Source organism: Natator depressus, chromosome 10, assembly GCF_965152275.1.
Source record: "Natator depressus isolate rNatDep1 chromosome 10, rNatDep2.hap1, whole genome shotgun sequence".
In the NCBI taxonomy this organism is placed as follows: Eukaryota; Metazoa; Chordata; order Testudines; family Cheloniidae; genus Natator; species Natator depressus.
The window spans coordinates 62,126,241-62,146,956 of NC_134243.1; the positions used below are offsets into that span (position 1 = coordinate 62,126,241).

The window sequence follows — 20,716 nt, forward strand, 5'->3', positions numbered from 1 at the left end:
GGGGCCATGATAATGTATGTAATAAATAATAATCATTGAAATAGGAGGATATGTTTTCATTGCAACAGCTGAGGAGGAAAAAGAACTACTCCCGCCAAGCCGGGAGAGGTGAGAAAGCTCTCCCTCAGGGTTGGGGAATGCTGTGCTCCACCTGTTCCCTCTTCCCTTATCTCCTGGGTGTCGGGCTCCATACTTTTCAGTCATGATTGGGCTTTAATGGTGTAAGGTGAAGACACTTATGGAGCTGCTATGGCTATGACTTTGGGAATAGAGACCTTGGAAGCCTACTGCAGTTGTCTCAAATGCTATCTATTTCTTGATACCTTTTAGAATTTAATATAATCAACAAAATGTATCTAACCTAATCATTCTTTGATCTTATCTGTTTAATATACCAGAAGGAAAAACATTGCAGAGGGAAAAATTGTTTCAAACTTCTCATTCTATAGACAGTATATTGGTAAACTGGCTATATCCTCATTACCCTTAGAGGAATTTAGTAATTGCTATAGATAAATACAGTTCATACATTTCCCAGTGTTTCTCATACTTTATACTTTATTTCTCATACATTAGTAGTGTTCACTAAAATGTTTTTGATGACAGATAATTAGACCTGTTATAACAACAGCTGATGATGCTTCTTGCGGGGGCCCACCTCTGCCAAAACAAAACAAAAACCCTTCACAGTGAATCCCAACCATATCATGCAAGCCTGCAGGCATGGAGCACTCAGGACTTGCAGTGTCAGAAGCAGAACAGAATTCTGTTTGAACTGGATGTTTTTTAAAAAGTAATGACAGTTTCTGCATGCAACATCTCATCAACTGAAGACAGCACTTGTCTATATACTTGGAACTTATTTATCAGTTTTGAATAGTGACCAGAACCTGGTTCTGCTGTGCAGCAGAACACGTGATCACCTAGAGCAGCAATGCATTAAGAACAACAAAATGTTTAGTTCAGAGCATGCGTGACTGCACCTAGGAGGGTGGACATTTCTCAGAATTTGACTACAACCTCAGAAACCTTAGACCTCTGAGACCACTAGTGATGTGTTGTTAGTCATCCTGACACTTGTCTATGTTTCTTCTTGGCATGAGAAACATCTCCAAAAAGGGCTGTCGTTCATTTGGGTGCATGGATAAGTCATTGCTTTTCTGGATGTTGTTAAGGCCTCTTCCTTTCGGGGTCTGTACTCTGTACCGTCTCAGAAGAGTCACCAGGATCGCCTTCATCATTACCATGGCAATAAACTTTCCTACACAGCCACGAGGGCCAAATCCAAATGGCTGAAAGTAGCGAGAAGGAACCTGTGTGAAACAATCAGAAAGCTGCATTGAAAGCACATAGAACAATTTCCAGAACTGAATTATTAAGAATATCATTGAGATCTCTAAGCATTTTATGGGGAAACCTTTAGACAGATTCTTTTTGGTTTAAGTATTTTTTTACATGCAGACTTCGTGGTCTTAATATCATTTTGTTTGTTTTTATCCTTTTTTTTTTAAAAAAGATCAAATAAAAAAACTTGTGGAAATAACATTTAAAATTGCAATCTCATTCTATGACCTCAAGAACTGCAAAAGTGAGGCAGCCAAATTCTGCCCATAAATGATGGCCAGTAGATCCCACTGACTACAGTGGTCTTGCACAGGGTGTGAATGAGGGCAGGAACTGGTCTCGGAAGCTGGAAATATGTGTCTGGATTCCAATGATATCATAATCTCATCAGTTAACTTATTGATTGGTGTGGGTTGCTGTTCATTTAGAATAATGTGTGTTATGTGGCAAACAGAATGAACCAAGTCAGATTGTATTGCTCACATTACATTAGTTATGAATCCCAAGAAAATGTCTGCTTTAAATACTTGCTCAAAGGGGAATATTTTTAGCAGCAAAATGAGTTTAGAAAGCAATCAAGAAATCCACTGAGAGAAATGGTTAGAATGGAAATAATGGATAAAATTGATGAAATAATCTAGAGTGAATAATTAACTTGATAAATTTAGCCACTTTTTCTCTTTGTGAATTTTCCACAATGATAAATTCTTGGGCTGAAGATTGTGTACAAAGTTCATTGTTGCTAGTTAACTATCAGCATGAAAATATTCGCCTTGTTGGTTAGTTTTGATTGGTTGGACAGAGTACATGATACTATTTATTCTCTGACTGGATGAATGTAAATCCTAGGATCTCATTTCTGGTTTGAATCTTCACGTTCGAGAGTTCAACATTAATTTATGGCAAATATCCCCTCATATTTTCTTAATTGTTTCTGCAAAGATCCCCACCAGTAAACATGTTTCCTAAAACATTCACTAAAAATTAGCACAAAATGGGTGTCAAAATGAATTCTTCTATTCACTTTTTTATTTGAATATTATGTGTGGATGTTTTTGGAGGTATTTGCCAAGAGCTAATAAAAGGTTTGAATAGGTTACAAAACAGTACCCACACACTAAGTACACAACAGGTGCTACTAAACCTCTGGGAAACATTAATACTAATGTTACCCTCAAACCCTTAGCATTTGGCAGGTTACTAGAGCATGGGGGAGGGAGTTTGCATAGTGGGAAAACCCACAAAACCAGCATAAGGAGGTTTGCCTTATACAATCAAGATGGGGATGTACCTGTTCTAGAAGAAGATCGTGTCAAGCCCTCCAAGTTTGCATGGCTTTTTGGCCTGCTACCTCTTGAAGTTAAGGAACTCAATACTTGCTTCAAACCATTAAAGCCTGATAATCCTAAGTGCCTCTTGAGAAGTGCTAAATTGATCTTAAAATTTCATAGTCCATGTCCTTTACCACTGAATGCATTGCAGTATCTTCAGCTTACTTCCAGTTAATTTGATCAAAAGCCGAGGAACCAAATAATTTGTGTTATAAGTAATACACCCCCCGACCTCTATTTTGATACATTTTTACCACTTGAAACAGCTCTTAGTGGATAATCTAATTTCTAGCTATGGAAAGCAGCCATTTAATTAATGACAAGCCAAAATTCTGAATAGGAGAAGAAGAAAAGCCCAAGGAAGACCCCTTAATAGTAAAAGGTGATTGCAAATAAGTTTTGCTGTTCATACATTGCTGTTGACATTGGGCCCAATCCTACAAGGTGCTGAGGAGGCTATCCCCGATGGTACTACTTGTGTGCTTACACTTAAACCTTTACTGAGGCACTTGCTGGAGTGGTGCCATTTTGCTCAGCATCATGCATGATTGAGCCCATCATAATCATTATAATGTGCTATGAAAACTGATGTGCATCCAGGTGCTTATATGGATAATGAGAAACTGACTTGTGGAAAGGACTTAATCCAATTAAGAGGAAGACCCATTTTGCATTTTAATTAGAATAATACTCTATCCCCTAGCAGAAAGAAGACAGGAAACTTACGTTCTTCTCAAAATTTTTGAGAGAAAACTCATTAGGCTTTGGGAAGAATTCAAGCTTATGCATACGTCCAATGTTCAGAATGATGTTTGTCCCCCTTTTCACAGGATAGCCATCAATTACATCGTCTTGTAAAGCCTTGCGCATGACCAAATCCACAACTGGCTGGTATCTCATACTCTCATTAATAAAATTCTCCACAACCTTTAAGTTTGACATGTCATTGCTCTGTACGTCTCTGTCACCTTGAGGAATAAAGCAGACAAAAGCAGTTGATTTTGCTATTCTAATTTTACCTGATTGATATTTGAAATGTTGCAGTTGATGCCAGAATGGTTTTGGAAATCCCTCCATTCAGTAAAAATGCTGTCTCCTTTCATGATACCTGGTGACAAGGAGCCTATGGGTTCTTGTGGCTTTGTGTTGCCTCACATACTACAGAAGCCAGCCATACTGTTTACCAACATGGACACTATGTGACTAATCAAATGATCTACCCCAAAGCCAAATCTCCTCTCTCCCACACAGTCTGGCTCTAATCCTGCTGCCATTGAAGACCATGGAAAAACTGCTTCAGTTCAGTGGAGCAGGAGCAGGGCCTTGTATGAAACTGATTTAACATGCCATAGATTCTTAAGCTGAAGGGCCAGATTCACTGACATGTGGTACAGGCTGTGCGTGTAAATTACACCTCCAGTGCACCAGTAAGGCCCTTTGCTGAAAGATGGGGATACATACACAAGGAAGGCAGTTAGCATTTCCACTGCCTTTCTCTCTTAGGGGTCGCACTAGTGGGGGAAGGCAGGAAAACAGGGCTAAGACCTGAAGGTTTCTCTACACAATATGACAATGAGCAGTACGGAGGTGTGATTTTGAAAGCATACTAACATGTTGAGCACTAATTGGTCCGTGTAGACCCTGCTAGGTCATTCTAGAAGTTCCCTAGTGGATTTTAATGGAGTACTATTTCAAAGTTTTCAAATTATGAAACATTGCTGCATCATGTAGATGAGCCCTGGTTCAACTCCTGTTGGAGTCAATGGAAAGACATTCATTTAAATAGAAATTGGATCAGGACTTTAATTCCTGCCAGGAACCAGGAGTGATATAGGAGATACAATACCCTCTTCTCAGCCATCCACTCTTAGATTGGTCTACTGATCTCTCTATCTACCTTACAATGATGAGGACCATGTAAGTGTAATGTATGAGATCTTTTCAGACATCTGCAGGAGCCCTACTATGGCTGGTCAGAATAAAATTCCCCAAACATTCATGAATTGGCAAACTGTGATTAAAACAAAATTGAAACCTTTCATGGTGATGGGTAGATTAAAATAAAACTCCACTGAAAACCAGGCAGGATTCTGATGGAAGCCTACATGCCAGGGGTTTCAAAACATGCCTGCCAGGCAGGTTTCCATCTGAAACCTTCCTGGTTTTCTGACAGCTCACCTATCTGGCTTCTTGGGAATCTGGGCTTATAGGCTTCCAGCTCCTTGATGGGGAGCTGAGAGCCCAGCAATCCTTGGTTCCCAGTATTTCAACTCCTTGAGAGCCCAAACTCCCAGGGTGCTCTGCACCAGAGCAGGCCACCTGGAAGGCTGTTTCAGAGTGGGGGCTCCCTGTACAGATGAGGAGAAAACGTTTAATAGAAATTTTTGAAATGTTTGGGTTTCATTCTGAACTGTAATAAAACCAGACTTGAAAATCTCTCAACCTCCACAAAATGTAAGTACCCTTCTCTGCCCAGCTCTACTTGTACTCCCTCAGTGCAGGGGACAGTGAATCTCGCCCAAATTTTACAACTATCCTATACTAAAATATTTATTTTTTAAAAAGTTAGCTATTTGCTGTCTTCGCGCTGTCCCAGTACAGTTCTGTATCCTCTTCAGTGAACTTTAATGGAATGGTGCAGGGGACAGTCATGGAATTTTTTGAAATCCTGGCAATTACTGGAACTGTTTGAAAGCTAAACATTTGGAGAAGTAAACTTTCGGTCAGTTGTTCAAAGGAAACAAATATTTCTGAAAGCTTCCCTGCTGTATTAACTCTATCTTCTGCTCTCCCAAATGAGACTGCCTTCAAAATTACAGGTCTTTCTGAAAAACTGGAGCCTAAGGCAACAGGGGTTAGATCTTAATATGGGCAGAAAACTCTGTATTAGTAAAAGAAGAATAATTAATTAAACTTACTATCTCGCCAAGGTACATAACACTGACTGGGGAAATCACTGATGTGTACGAGATTATAGGAGACAATTTACTTTAGAAAACTCAGCAGTCTGATACATTGTGGCACATGTAGGTTTTGCTGAGGCATTTTGTAGTTGATAGATATGAGGCTGCCTTTTGGCATTAAATTATAGCTGACTGCTTCTAGGAAGCCAAGTATAGTTGTGAAAGAGGCCTTTCAGCTACATATTAATGAGAACTGTTGTTACTCTTGTATGGCCCATGGGACTCAACACTTAGATATCAATGTGCTGACTTAACATACAAGTCCAGAGTTTGCTGGATTCACTTGGGTTACAAGGCTCCTGGCCAGCTAGAAAGACAGACACATCCACATGAAAGAAAGAGAAGAGAGATGCAGCTTGCTAGCTGGAGGGAAGAAAGGTGACAGGTGCCGTTTAGCTAAAGCTCTGGGACAACATTGAAAATAGTTTTGCACAAATGTTACTTATTTCAGATATGCAACTTGGTTTATAAGCAACATAATGAACCAAAATAAAGGAGCAGAGTGCCTGGAGATAATGGTGGATGAGAGTGAATACAGTGAATATTTACATTGTTTTTTAGGTTGGGAAGAGAAATTAAAGAAAGGGAAGACTAAAAGTTTAAGATAATTTGTGGGTCTGCTGTTCATTAGCATCCCTCAGAGGAGACCAGAAAATGGACCAGAGTTTTAAAAATCCTCAAGTCATTCTCTTCAGCCATTTAACCATTTTTGTTGCTTTTGTTTCAACTTACTCCAGTTGATCTACAACTTTCTACTAATGAGGTGCTCAAATTCAGGGAAGCAATTAAGCACATGTTTAAATCCATATGTATTCAGGAAGTATTTAGGGACATGCCTAAATCCTATTAACTTTGGGATTTAAGTATAGGCCTGAAGCTAAGCACTTGCTAAAGTGGTCTCTGAAGAGGGATGCTTCCCAGAACGGGGGCCTCATTTCAGTATTAGAAATGTGGCTTCACCAGTATCTTAGAGAGGGACTTTCATGATGCAGGGGATTCATCCTTTGGTGTGTCCATATAATATATCTTAATGAGATTGCATATTCAAAATAAAATAAAAGATTAAGTTTATCGCTAATAGATCAACTTGCAAATTCTGACTTTCTCTTTTTTCCATATGCTTTTTTGATTGCTTGAATGGTTTGACTATTATGCAGAAAATATTCACATGATAGATTTCTTAATTTAAAATTTTCCAGAGAGAATGTAGTATTTTTAAACAGCTTTTTACCTGTGCATACTATGTATATAGGGATAATATGATGTGAATAGTTGTTAGCTCAGCTAAGCTGGAGAGATCATACCTAATTTCACAGGTCAATACCAGTGGTTAAAAAGCACCATGAATCAGTTTCTGCTCTCAGTTACACCAGTGTAAATCCAGAATAATTCCACTGAGGTTGGTGAAGTGACTACAGGTTTATACTGGTGTAACTGAGGGCTGAATTTGGTCCCATCATTCTAGCCGATTGCCTCTGATCCTAATTTATTATTTCCTTAGTAGTTGTTTATCTTTTATCATTTTTTTTCCACTCAGTTTTGAAAGATCTTTCTTTTTACAATATTATGCAGCAAGATAATTATTGCACCCACTTCACAATAAATAAACTTTAGATTTTTCTTCCTGAAAATGATTAGATCACTGCTCAAGCATAATTATTTTCCAACATCATTGTCTTTATAGACAGCCCTTACCTATAATAGCTTGGATTTCCTTCATCATATCCTCTTCCACTTTAGGGTGCTCTGCAATCAGTACTAGCATGAAGAAGAGAGTCACAGACAGTGTGTCAGGTGCAGCTATCATCATCTCCAGCACACACTGGTTCACATTCTCACCAGTCAGATCTCCACGACTCTACAAAATTCAAGGGGGCAAATGTTGAATGCTGTACTTGAGCTCCAGCAAAGGTTCTGAGGTCAACAGGAAAGGGAGAATGTAGAACATGTAGACTCACTTGAAACAACTGGTTCAAGCCCTATCAGACTTTACTCAGTCCTTTATACTATTGGGAGAGAGAAGTAATAACCACTTCATATGTGTCTCAGATGAAGCACTGAAAACCAATGTCTTGCCTGGCGTATATGATCCTATAACTCTTTTAAGAAAAGTAAGGGTTTGTGCTTAACCCAAATTCCTCCTCCACTCACTGTGCTGCAGCATACTATGCACCGTTCACTTGCTATACTCCATCACAGAGTGTACTTGATTGCCAGACATTCTGCATGGTTATGATTTCTGAAGCACTTGGGGATCCTTTGGAGTAAAAGGTGTTTATATAAATGGAAAATATATGGGCCAAGGAGAGGGTGGAGGGGATGTGGGCATGAGCTTGAGAGCCTTGGGCACGTGGATATAACCTGAAAAGGTTCAGACAAGCAACCAAACATTTGGATGCAATTATTCAAAGCCTGGAACTTTTGCGATGCTCCAAACACTAATTAATTTGTATTAGTTTTAAATGACATTACTTTCTGCTATATAGGTTAAGTCAAACTCTGTTTACAAATCCCATTTTGTTCTCGGTGACAGGAGCATTTTGGACAAATTCATATTTTGTTCATATTCTCAGTACCTGTGCAAAAATCAGTTGTGATGCAAAGTCCATGTGGTCTTCTAGTTTTTCAACAGTGGAAAGTCTCTGTCGTTTCTGTTCTATTAAGATTTCAATTGCTTCTTTCAAATCCTTGCTGAAAACAGATAGAACCCAGTATATCTATAAACATCTGTGATATTTTAGTGCTTAGTAATGCAGGATGGGAAATGTAACAATAAAACAGACAAACAAAAACATTCTTTGGATAATTCTGTAGTGAAGCAGTAAAATAAGGCAGATTGCCTCTAGAGAAGTGAAAAGTGATGCTGTTCTTATAGTGAAGCTATAAGAGCATAGATTTGCCCTGCCAGACCAGATTGGTCCATCAACTAAGGTAATATGTCTCTAGCAGTGTCCAATACAGGTGGATCCAGAGGAAGGTGGGCAAACCCACAGATCGGGTAGCCTACTGTAAAATGCTGTACATGAGAGAGGAAAAAATTCATGACCATTATTAGACTTGATGAAAATGTGGCAAGGAATTTCACAACTTGGCTATATACTGAATGAAGTCCTTTTTTGCACAAAACCGTGGGAGCGTCTACACTTGCCAATGACTTTTTGCGGTGAAACTCAGATATGCCCAGTAAAAATAATGTGTGTTTTACTGGCACTATATTTAATGTTTTCCAGTGAGAGATTTGACTGCCCTCTTCGTGACCAGGGGAATCCCCAAAAAGGCACACTTATTTTTTGTATAGTGATAGAGCCATTTTAATAACAACTGTAGAGGGATTAAAATGTCTGTAGTTGATACAATTTGTGTGGAAATAGTGTATGCAGGAAGTCCTGATTAATGCATGGTCTTCCCTTCCAGTTGAATCAGAAACTATGGGAAACCCTGGTATGCTACAGTTCTCTAATTCAGTTCCCTTTAGGTTCAGGAGTCTGTCACATTCACAGTAAGAAGTAGTGGCCACTAAAAATTCAACATTTGCCTGTAGTTGTCATCTAGCAGTAACTGAGCCACCACAGTTGTCTCCTTAAGACATATTGAGTAAAGCTCTAGTATCATACATACCATTGCGTAGTGACTAATGTTGGCATTTTAGAGATTGACTGGAGGCAGGATTTCACCTTCTATGTGAATTTTGCCATTGACTTTCCTGGGGACAGGATTTCCACCACGGTAGATAGCCTTCCTTCCTTAAAATCCCATGAGTTCTTGTGACACAATAGTATGAAAAGTACTTAATACACATGCTTTTATAGTGAATATTTTATCAGACTAGTCAAGGACATCTGTCCAAGTAAGGACAAAGTGACTGCCCGTTTGTTTTATAACCAGTCATTTTTTGGTAGAGGAAAACAAAGGAGACCCTGAAAACTCAGTAGAAAAGGTTTTGGTTGTTTTTTGTGCTTGTCTTTAAACAGAAAGACGGCAAAACTAATTTGTTCCTATTTGAGGGAAAAGAGATGACAACCAGCATGATAAATGCTAAGCTTAAATCTGAAATGAAGAATTTTGGCAAAGATATAAGCACCAACAAGCAGGATTATACTGATGCGCTGATTTAACATTCACTATATTGCCATGGCTATAAAAAGGACTTGCTGTCTCAAGGAATTGCCAGCCTTCCAGGTTACTACTGGAGCCCTGGTTGGTTAGGTAGTAAGTGAAAGTGGATACCATAAGATGGCATTTCACTGCCTGTGTGAAGTGAACTGGTGATTTTCAGTTTTATACCTGAGTTAGCACTAATGTGTGTCTCAGCAGAGAAACCAAGACTAAATTGAATTAAACTGAATGGTCCCTCTCATTCATTTTTAAAAACAGAGAGAGAAAACTGACAAGCAAGAGTGACTCTAGGAAGGAGGGATTTATGTTACTCAGGTAATCTGTAAATCCGTTGATACTTACGCTGACTTTTCATATTTCTTGTACAGCCAAGAAATCTTAAAGAAGATGTCAGGTTTCAGCAAAAGCGTTTGCCAAGCATCGAAGTAGTTCTGAATTTTAAGCACAATGGCATTTTCTGAAAATTAAAAATAAACAAACAGCAATGTAAAATGTAAACTTCAATAGTTAGTTCACACAAATGTCACCCTAAGCTGCACAATAAAGGCCTGCTCCTGCTGAAGTCAATGGGAGCCTGATCAGGCCTTAAAAGTAGGGTTTCAATATTATCATATTTCTCTTTTACTGCCATGGCATTGTCATTACTGACATTCAAATATTTTGTTTTAATGTGATAAATAGCAGCGTGAAATATTTTTAGACTCCTGTGCAGATTGTGCAGTTTGTAAAAAGCAAGGCACTTCAGCTGAAAGGAGGCTGCAATGTGATAACCAGTGCCAAGCCATCTCCCACACAAGTGGAGTGATGGTGGGTGGGGGATTACAAATGAGTGGAAAACTTGCAGGTGAAAGTTTAGCTCAGTGGAAAGTTTATTCTGACTCTTAAATGCACATAATCGTGGGATAGGTGCCTGCAGGTACATGGAAATCTTGTTTTGCAGATTTCACAAACTTTTGTCTGCCAACAAACATTCTGCAGCTGGCAATTTGGTACTTCCTCTATTGTGGGCATGCTGCAAACATAAAGTTGGATTACTTTGTTGACTATATCGTGATTGTTAGGAACACTGGAAAACTAGCCTAACTGTCAAGATGCAGATGCTACTTCTCGATACGTGGGTCTTGTCAGGCTTAAAAACTGAATACAGGTTTTAAAGACCATTTTAAGCTCTTGCTCATGATTAGAATTAATTGCAATCAAATCTGACAGTGTTATTAAAAACTGAGCATTAGAGCCAGACCATGATGTACTTACTCAGGCAAAACTCCCCATTCATGGCAATGGGAAATTTTGTGTGAATATGCACCTTAAAAGTGGATCCATTATGAGATATAAGAATGTTATCTGTACCATCCAAAGGGATCCCTAGAAAGAGTGTGTTAGAAGCGTCCAGTGTGATCTGTCTCATAAAATTCAGCACATTGATGTTTCCTGGTCCACCAGTCACATCCTCCAATCTGTCCAGATGGTCTTTCGTTGATTCAACACAAATTGCTATCATGCGCACGAGACCTGGACCAGACAAAGCTGAAATGTACATATAAAATAGTCAGATTGTTCAACTTTCATGTTATCTGTATTATCCACCCAGTGGCAATAAAGTTGTAACAGATGATGATGTAACCAAAATAATTGGAATACAATATTTTTACAATTTTTAGCTTTTTAACCTATCCTCTGATTTAAACAAAAAACCCACTTTGGACATATTGATTAAAATAGCAAAATGTTAAATCAAAGCAAATATATGCTCCCATTCCCCAGCCATTACTATTATAATACTTAACACAGTGTGAGGCTTAATTAATCTGGAATTTTCAATTCTCAGTGCTTTTGTTAGGTACCTGGATCCATATTTATGCACCTGAGTAAATGGCCAGATTTAGAAAGGAGCTGGGCAACAACTTACATTGACTTCAGTAGCTGTGGTGCTCAGCACCTGTCATGATTTAGTAAAACAACTTGGAATATCCTGAGCATGAAAGATGCAACATAAACCAAATTCTATTTAATTCTTCTCCATTTTCTAATTTTAACAAAGCTCTAGTAATAACATATACCTCATCATCTGCCCACTTTCTATAAAATTCCAGTAGACTTTCATCTAGTCTATATTGGTTTCTAATGGTATCTTCTGATTTTTGCCAGGGTGGTTGTTCTCACATGGACTATAGGTTGTCTACAGAGCACTTGCTGGTGGTCTGTAGAGAACTAGCCAGCCACATAGTGGCTTGTTTATCTTACTACCAGATTGCATTAAAAGAACAAAAGAATGGCCATTCTGGCTCACACCAATGGTCCATCTAGCGCAGTACCCTGTCTTCTGACAGTGGCAAGTACCAGATGCTTCAGAGGGAATGAACGGAACATGGCAATTATTGAGTGATCCATCTAGTTGCAGTTTCTCGCAGCCAGCGGCTTAGGGACACCCAGAGTGTGGGGTTGCATCCCTGACCTATCCTCCATGAACTTATCTAATTCTCTTTTGACCTCAGTTATACTTTTGGCCTTCACAACATCCACTGCCAATGAGTTCCACAGGTTGACTCTGTTATGTGAAGTACTTTCTTATGATTGTTTTAAACCTGCTGCCTATTAATTTCATTGGGTGACCCCTGGCTCCTGTGTTATGTGAAGCGGTAGATAACACTCTTTCTCCACACCATTCATGATTTTATAGACCTCTATCATATCCCCCCTTAGTTGTCTCTTTTTTTCTAAGCTGAACAGACAGTCTTTTCAATCTCTCCTCATCTGGAAGTTGTTCCATTCCCCTAATAATTTTTGTTGCAATCCTCTGTGCTTTTTCCAATTCTAATATATCTTTGATACAGGGTGACCAGAACTTCATTCAGTATTCTAGGTATGAGTGTACCATGGATTTATATAGTAGCATTCTGATATTTTCTGTCTTATCTATCCTTTTCCTAATGGTTCCTAACATTTTGACTGCCACTGCCTGTTGAGCAAATGTTTTCAGAGAACTATCTATACTAGCTCCAAGATCTTTTTATTGAGTGGTAACAGCTAATTTAGACCCCATCACTTTGTATGTTTAGTTGGAATTATGTTTTCCAATATGCAGTACTTTACATTTATCAACATTGAATTTCATGTGCCATTTTGTTGCCCAGTCACCAGATTTTGTGAGATCCCTTTGAAACTTCTCACTGCCAACTTTAGACTTGACTATCTTGAGTAATTTTGTATCGGCTGCAAACTTTGCCACCTCACTTTTTACTTCCTTTTCTAGATCATTAATAGGGCCCTACCAAATTCACGGCCACGAAAAACGTGTCACGGACCATGAAATCTGGTCTTCTGCTGTGAAATCTGGTCTTTTGTGTGCTTTTACCCTATACTATACAGATTTCACGGGGGAGACCAGTTTTATCAAATTGGGGGTCCTGACCCAAAAAGGGAATTGTAGGGAGGTAATTTTAGGGGGGTCACGGTATTGCCACCCTTACTTCTGCGCTGCTGCCTCCAGACCTGGGAGGCCGGAGAGCAGTGGCTGCTGACTGAGGGCCAAGCTCTGCCGGCAGCAGCGCAGAAGTAAGGGTGGCCATACCATACCAAGGCATCCTTACTTCTGCACTGCTGCTGGCGGCAGCTCTGCCTTCAGAGCTGGGCGCCTGGCTAGCCGCCACCGCTCTCCAGCTGCTCAGCTCGGAAGGCAGCACTGCCACCAGCAGCAGCGCAGAAGCATGGGTAGCAGTACCACAACCCTCCCTACACTGACTTGCGCAAACACCCCCACCCCAACTCCTTTTGGGATCAGGACCTCTACAGTTACAACACTGTGAAATGTCAGATTTAAATAGCTGAAATCATGAAACTTACGATTTTTAAAATCCTGTGACCATGAAATTGACCAAACTGGATTGTGAATTTGGCAGGGCCCTAATTATTAATGAATATGTTGAAAAGCAGTGGTCCCAGTACAGATCCTTGGGGGAACCCCGCTATTTATCTCTCTCCATTGTGAAAAATGACCATTTATTCCAACCTAAAAATGTTATGGGTGGGATTTTTAAAAGCATTAGTCAACTCTGCTCCCAAGAAGTCAATGAGAATTTTAAAGTTCATTTAATGGGAGTAGACTTAGGCCAATTTTGAGTGTGTTTGAAAATCATGCACTCAGTGCTTACTCTACTCTTCGATGTAAGAAATTTCTGTAGTTGCCTCAAGGATGTTAAGCTATCATATATGGGGACAGGTGATCGACACAGTGGTGAATGGGAGGGGAGGAGGTCCACACTGTAACTGAGTTGGTGAACATTTGTGTAATTAGAAGTATACCTGCCCAGGACTGAGTAGACCAATTGAACCAAAATCTAGATGCCATTTGGAACCAGCTGATATTTTTCAGCAACAATGTCCAGTAGGGTGAAGATGTGGGACAAAACCCCAAAATAGGGGGTGGCAGAAGAATAATAGCATAGAAAACTTAGAATGATGGCAAATTAATACTTTTCTAATATTTCATGTCTTTTCAGCTTCTTACTTCAGGCCCCAAAATCACCACAGGGAGCTGTGCAGTTGCAGTGAGCCCACAGCCTTTCTTGAATTATGGGGGGTTGCAGAAGGACAAAGTAATAAGGGAACTATTGAAGCTCAGTGGGTTTGTTAAGAAACCTGCAAGTTTTGTTGGAATCATTAAAGTTGTTAGGTTCAAATGATCCCCAAATGTTATAAAAAGTCTACAACTGAAATTTGACAGTTTAGGTTTGTTGACACCACATGAGCCCAAAATTACAAAAGTTGTACAGCCCTAAAATAAAGTTTCAGGCCCAGATTCTCAGAGGAATTTAGGCACTTAACTCCCATTGAAAGTAATGGATGTTAATGGATCTAAATACTGCTGCAGATCTGGGTCCCATTGTTTAGTACGGTCATAACACCTCACATTTCCTTTTTGAGTCTGGGCCGTGTTACATAGCAACTAAGTTGATATTCTCAGCTGACCCTGTTACTTCCCTGATTTTCAATGTTCTAAAACAATTAATGATTCCTGCTGCACAGAGCTCTTAAGTTCATTCTGAAATGATAAACACATTTTAAATTAGGGTAGGAGTGAAGTTTCTTTGAAATCAGTTGAAGTTGGGATACAGAACCTTCTAGTTAAATAAATATTCTTACAAAATTGCCACTTGAATTAAGATGAACACTGGGCCACAAATGTAAAAATATTCAAATCTGGGGCTTGTGGGACATAATTAGGATTTGCTTAGAGGAAATTAGGAATTTGCAAAGTTATTGAAAGTCCTTCTCTAGTGTCGTGAGGAAAGAAGACTGAAATATTTTAGGGGGCAGGTCAGAGAAGGAAAAATGGCTCCTTATACTTACTTACACAAAATGCCAATCCCAGCATTTCAGAAGCACAAAATATATGGTACAGTAGATATGTGATAAATATAGAAATACATAATAATTTACCTTTGGTGAAAAAAGGTCGAATTTCTTTCCAGAGTGCTGGGTTATTATTAAATATAATACCATTTTCATGCATGCCAATGCACTGTAACCCAAGCTTGCTTCCAAATCTAGAGATATATTGCCCATGTTTCATTACATGGAAGATACTGGAGGATCTGGGAAAGGAAAAAAAGATCCTTTTGTAAATATATACCTTTAATTTGACTTATTCTACTTCAGGCCCAATTGTCTGAGGTGTTGATCACTTGTGAGACACAAAGCACTTTCAACTCAAACATACTGTGCACGCAACATTGAGAATGCATCCGATGAAGTGAGCTGTAGCTCACGAAAGCTTATGCTCAAATAAATTGGTTAGTCTCTAAGGTGCCACAAGTACCCCTTTTCTTTTTGCGAATACAGACTAACACGGCTGCTACTCTGAAACATTTCTTATACATACGATTCTTTAAAAGCCATGAATTGATTGACAGTATGATGCATGGCATTATTTTTATAAGTACAGTTTTTTTTATACATGGGCCTAGGCATGCACTGTTTTCTCAGTAAAATGGCAATTGACTGCCACGGAAATTCAACCGGAGTAAAGAGTGGAGATGCATAGAAATCTATAGGAACATAGACTTTGCCATACTGTCTCTGACAATGGCCAGTATCAGATGCTTCAAAAGCAGATGTAAAACATTTGATGGCAGTTATGCAATAACATGTCTATAAGGGAAGTTGCTTCTTCACCCTCGACAGTTTTTGGTTGCATTTCATTTTGAATCATGAGGATTGATAACCTCTGTACATTTTTAATTTTGTTACTGGTTAATGTAATAGAGAATGATGTTCTTATTATTCCTGTGTCTCATCCTTTAGTGATTTCTATTAAGATTTGTTCCTCAATAATCTCTTATGGCAGGGAGTTCCACAAGGGATTGCATGGGAGTACAGACTTGGAAACCTTATATATACTCATTACCCTGGGAATGTGGTGGTGTGTTTTATTCATGGAGAGTATTGTGTTTGGGAAGGTTGAGTCTGGTACTGAAAATACAACCCCCTACATCTGGTCACTAGCCCCAGACACATTAACAGAGTGAGATTTTCTAGGTCACCAGTTGAAATCCAGTCCAAATAACTGGAAATTGTTATAATCTAACAGCTTCTCAGTGACCTAAATGAAATGAGTTGGTGTTCCCGAGTGCACAGGCTTTCACATCTTAAAAACTACCAGCACCATTAGCACTAGCTGGCAATAGGAAAAATTAAATACAAACAAAACAAACGTACCCAAAAGTTTTGGAAGGGGTATAAATTCTCATGCTTCAGAGCATAAGCCAATCTCCATTAATGTGGGTTAGGAACAAACCAAAGTAGTGAGTGTTGCTAAGGAATCTCTGGTCACTTAAATCACATGATATTTATCTGTTTTCTAAGTAGATGATCCAGTCTTTATAAACTACTGTTGCTTCCATCCAAAATGAATGTACCTGCACTCTTGTGAAAAAACAAATGTTGTGCTGAATGTAAAGATTTTGAACTATTGACCCCATTGGAGCTACTGACTTGCCACAGATAATTGTCCAAACTGAAGTTTCCTTTTATGCAGGATATGAATGTGGCCATATTTTAATGTGCTTTGGAATTCAGCATAATGGTTCTGAATTTTCTCTCTACTTTTCACTCAGCTCTCCTTAAGACCACAGTCATATTCTGATCATTTTGACAGGCTCAATTTATAAACTATGGGACTGCAAAACTGCATAGCCTGTCTTTGAGGGATTAAAATGTGCAGATGTTAGATCCCATCAGTCATAGCGGGCATATACTGCCACCTACACATTTTATAGATATTTGATCATTGGCAAACCGATGATGAAACCACAGATATACATTTGTAGTAAATTTCTGCTACCTGAACATAAACACTACCCATTGGAGAATAAGGGAAGTCTGTCACAAGGATGCTCCTTAGAGACAAATAAATGTGACCTCAGTCTTCCAGTTTCATAGGGCTCAATCCTGCAAGGTTCTGAGCCCTGTGGACCATTAGCTGCTTTGCTGGATCAGAGCCAGATCGCTCATTGCTTTGCAAGATCCAGCCCATAGTGCGCAACATGCATCACGCGATTCAGTGCCTGGTCTAACTATGTACCCACGGTGAATGCACAATATAACAAGGACCTTGCTTTACCAGTATATGGTAGTTAGTTACATTACAATTCTTTGCTTTCATATGTTTAATATAAAATTACTAATTAATTAGCAGAGATTAGAATTACTCATATATATAAAACCAAAGAAGAAATATTACAAAAACAAAGTATGTGTCAAAAACAACCCTAAATAAATAAATAACCCTAACACCACCAGAATATACCCTCCTCTTTTTCTGTTAACCATGCTTATTCAATTATCACACTCTGGCAAACTGGCCTCCATCAGCATTACTACTTTAGAACCCAATTTCCTGTAGAGGGAGCTAGCTGCTTAGAAATGCTGATCCAGTGGCACAAACTGATCAGATCAAAGACACCAAAGAAAGGAAGAGTGAGACTGGCAGAGACCAAACAGTCAGCCACTTTTCATGCCACGCACGCTTCAGAGACCAAAGTCTGAAATCCTTACTCAGTGTTAACTAAGACAAAACTCTCATTGAAACTCATGGCCTGAGTGAAGACAATGGAGTTTTGCTATTGCCTTTAATGGGGCCAGGATTTCACCCAGGGAGTTTTGCCTGAGTAAAGATTGAGTGAACACTAAGGACTAGAGTATGGGGTAGAGCAGAGGCACACAATCAGAGAGGAATTCTGCTTCAAGGATTCTGCCAGGGGATTGTGCTCAGAGCTGCAACCCTTCAGGGAGTGCAGTATATTCCCCCATGTCCCTACTGCCCTGCTCTCTTTCTCTTCCTCCCCACCGCTCCTGGGCATCCATTGTGGTGGATTGTGCAGGGAAGGAAGAGTCCCTGTACTTCCATGCGCGCAGGGAGTGGAATGACGACAGGCCCATCACAGATGTGCAATCATGGGGAGAGGCTCCCTATGCTCTTTTTCCAACCTGTACACTCACCTAAGTGCGGATTTCAGGATTTACCCCCCTGAGCAGAGAGAAAAAATAAAGGTAGCTATTAAAATTGGGCTGGATTTTGCTGATGGAAGCTATAAAATCATATTTCATAACAAAATTATGCAATCAAGGCCTGGAGGAGACAATGTAAATTGTATTGCAGACTCTGCAAATCCCTCTGTGCATCTGCTAAGTGGAGTTGATGGCAAAAGTTCAATTGCCTTAAAGGGAGCAGGACTGTACCTGTATTTTTACAGAGCTCAGATCTTGCTGTTTAACTGTGACAGGCCCTAAGAACCACTGTGATTGCTCTATTGACATTGTAAAGGATTTTTAAATATTAGTTTTCCATGTCCTGTCGTGGTTTTTAAGTGAGAGGCAATCCTGACCAAAGCTGAGGTAATGACTGCACAGTCTGATTCATCTGCTGCATGGATTTGTGTGTCTGATTATTTCTTATAGACCTGAATCAAATAGTGAAAGAGAGCAATAAGCAGTCTTTGCATTTACACAGTCTGACATGTTTTAAGCACTGTGTGGACATTAAGTAATTAATCCTCACTACCCCTATATCCAGTCAGGAGGACGGGTAGTATTCTCATTGTCATTACCAGTTAGGTAGAAACTGAGACAGAAAGGTGAAATGACTTTCCCAAATCTGTACAGAGTCAGTGATAGCATCAGGATTAGAGCTCATTTCCCTGGACTACAATGTCTTTCAACAAGCTGGCTCTGACTTTTATATGACTGACGTATCTGAATCCAGAGTAGTTAGAACGGCTAATCCAACAGTTGTTTTTGTTGTTCTTTATGTGTGGAAAAGACTTTATTAGAGTTTTCATTTATGGAAAAATCCTCATCCTTATTACGAGTGCCCAGAACGTCCAATAAAAAAATCACTCCCCAAAAAACAAAACAAAACCCCCACCTCTATTGCAGTTAGTAAAACTACATGTTCCAATTCAGCAACATGTTCAAGAATATGTAATTTAAGCACATGAGTAGTCCCATTGATTCCAACGGGATTACTCCTATTCCTGAAGTTTTGCATGTGCTTAAGTACCTTGCTGAATTGGGGCCATAATCTTCAGCTTTTACTCACATTTTGAGAAAGATCTCCATGAGGCTATATGAAATTAATTTTTGGCTTGATCCTGCAGGCTATCAATCAATCAATGTTCTTATATAGTGTCTTATACTCAGTAGTCCTATTATAATTAATGCAGTACAAGTGAGAGTAAGTGTTTACAGGATTGGGCCTTAGGGTCTGATCCTTGTTCCATTGAAATAAATGGCAAAACTCCCATGTACTTCAGTGGTGTAGGGCCAAGCCTGTAGTATATAAGTATTGACATTCAGAAGCTGCACACAAAAAGAGAGTCAGCAAGTAGCAGAAGACAGAAGATTTCTGTTAGTGAGAAACAATTTTGAAAATCATGAAATAATTCTAATATAGCAAAGTGCCTGGCAATGTATATTATTAGAGACAGAGAACAAAGATTTACTTGCTAATAATGAGTGTTTCCTCTCCACTGATCCAGACTCTCATAAATTCTCCATACATCTTATTGTAATAGTTGCAGGCATTGCCCACTCCCATCCAAAGGAATCTCCCATGTGAAATGAGGGGACCAATTCCCATACAGAAACCAGGCCCTAAGGAAAAGGTTAAAGAAAAATGACTCTTAACAACTGATTAGAAAATATATCAGTATCACTCTTTGCCAAGGATCCTCAACACCCAAGTCACAGAGTCTATTGGACATTTGATTTCACATAAAATTGGCTTATGCAAACCTGATATGGAACACCTGTATCTGCAGAGTTGATAGTTTTATATCCACAGCAGTTCAATCCTGAGCCTGATGTACATTCTGTTTGCATGTAATAAACTAGACTCTGAACCTTTTTCTGATACTTCAAGCAGATGACTATGGGGTGGTTTTCATTTAGAGGTATAGTGGCTAGGTATCAAGGCAAAGGAGTAAGAAATAGTTCAAAGAATAATGACATCATACTATTGTTTATCTACTTGCAAATTTAACAAATAGTTTTAGTGACAAGGGCCTTTTTTAGACAGTAATATCACCTACAAAAGTCAACTTCCTAGCTTTCTTTTAATATAAAGAATGGTAAATGAGGAAAATACAGTTTTAGAAGATTGGTTTGTATAAGAGCATTCTACTCAATGAGTTTATGGAAAGTAACATTCTAATGTAAGAGGTCAGAACAGAATCATCTAAATTTAGTCAATGGTTAAGATTCTGAATTGAGTTCCACCAGTGTAAATCTAGAATAACTCCATTGACTTCAGTAGAGTGATTCCAGAGATGCACTAGTGTAACTTAGAGCAAAATTTTGTCCCCTTGGGGAAAAAGTGTGGGGGAAGAGTCTTAGAATGGCTAAAGGAACCTGTTCTAAAGGGACCCCCCTCTGTTCTACGTGGTCAGTCTGGCTTGCCTGCTG

General features: G+C 39.2%; 1 protein-coding gene across 2 annotated transcripts in view; it reads right to left on the reverse strand.

Moving 5' to 3' along the window:
* Positions 1–557: 557 nt before the first annotated feature.
* Positions 558–20,716, reverse strand: part of CYP19A1 (cytochrome P450 family 19 subfamily A member 1) — a 37,413-nt gene continuing 17,254 nt past the window's right edge. The window contains exons 3-10 of one of the 2 annotated variants that reach the window (XM_074964773.1): positions 19,756–19,906; positions 15,194–15,348; positions 11,009–11,281; positions 10,097–10,211; positions 8,215–8,329; positions 7,334–7,496; positions 3,402–3,643; positions 558–1,313 (exon numbers count right to left, since the gene is read on the reverse strand). In XM_074964773.1, coding sequence (XP_074820874.1) covers positions 1,062–1,313; positions 3,402–3,643; positions 7,334–7,496; positions 8,215–8,329; positions 10,097–10,211; positions 11,009–11,281; positions 15,194–15,348; positions 19,756–19,906 — 1,466 coding nt within the window. In that variant the 3' untranslated portion in view covers positions 558–1,061. The remainder of the gene's footprint in view (positions 1,314–3,401; positions 3,644–7,333; positions 7,497–8,214; positions 8,330–10,096; positions 10,212–11,008; positions 11,282–15,193; positions 15,349–19,755; positions 19,907–20,716) is intronic. The other variant, XM_074964774.1, reaches the window with a different exon arrangement.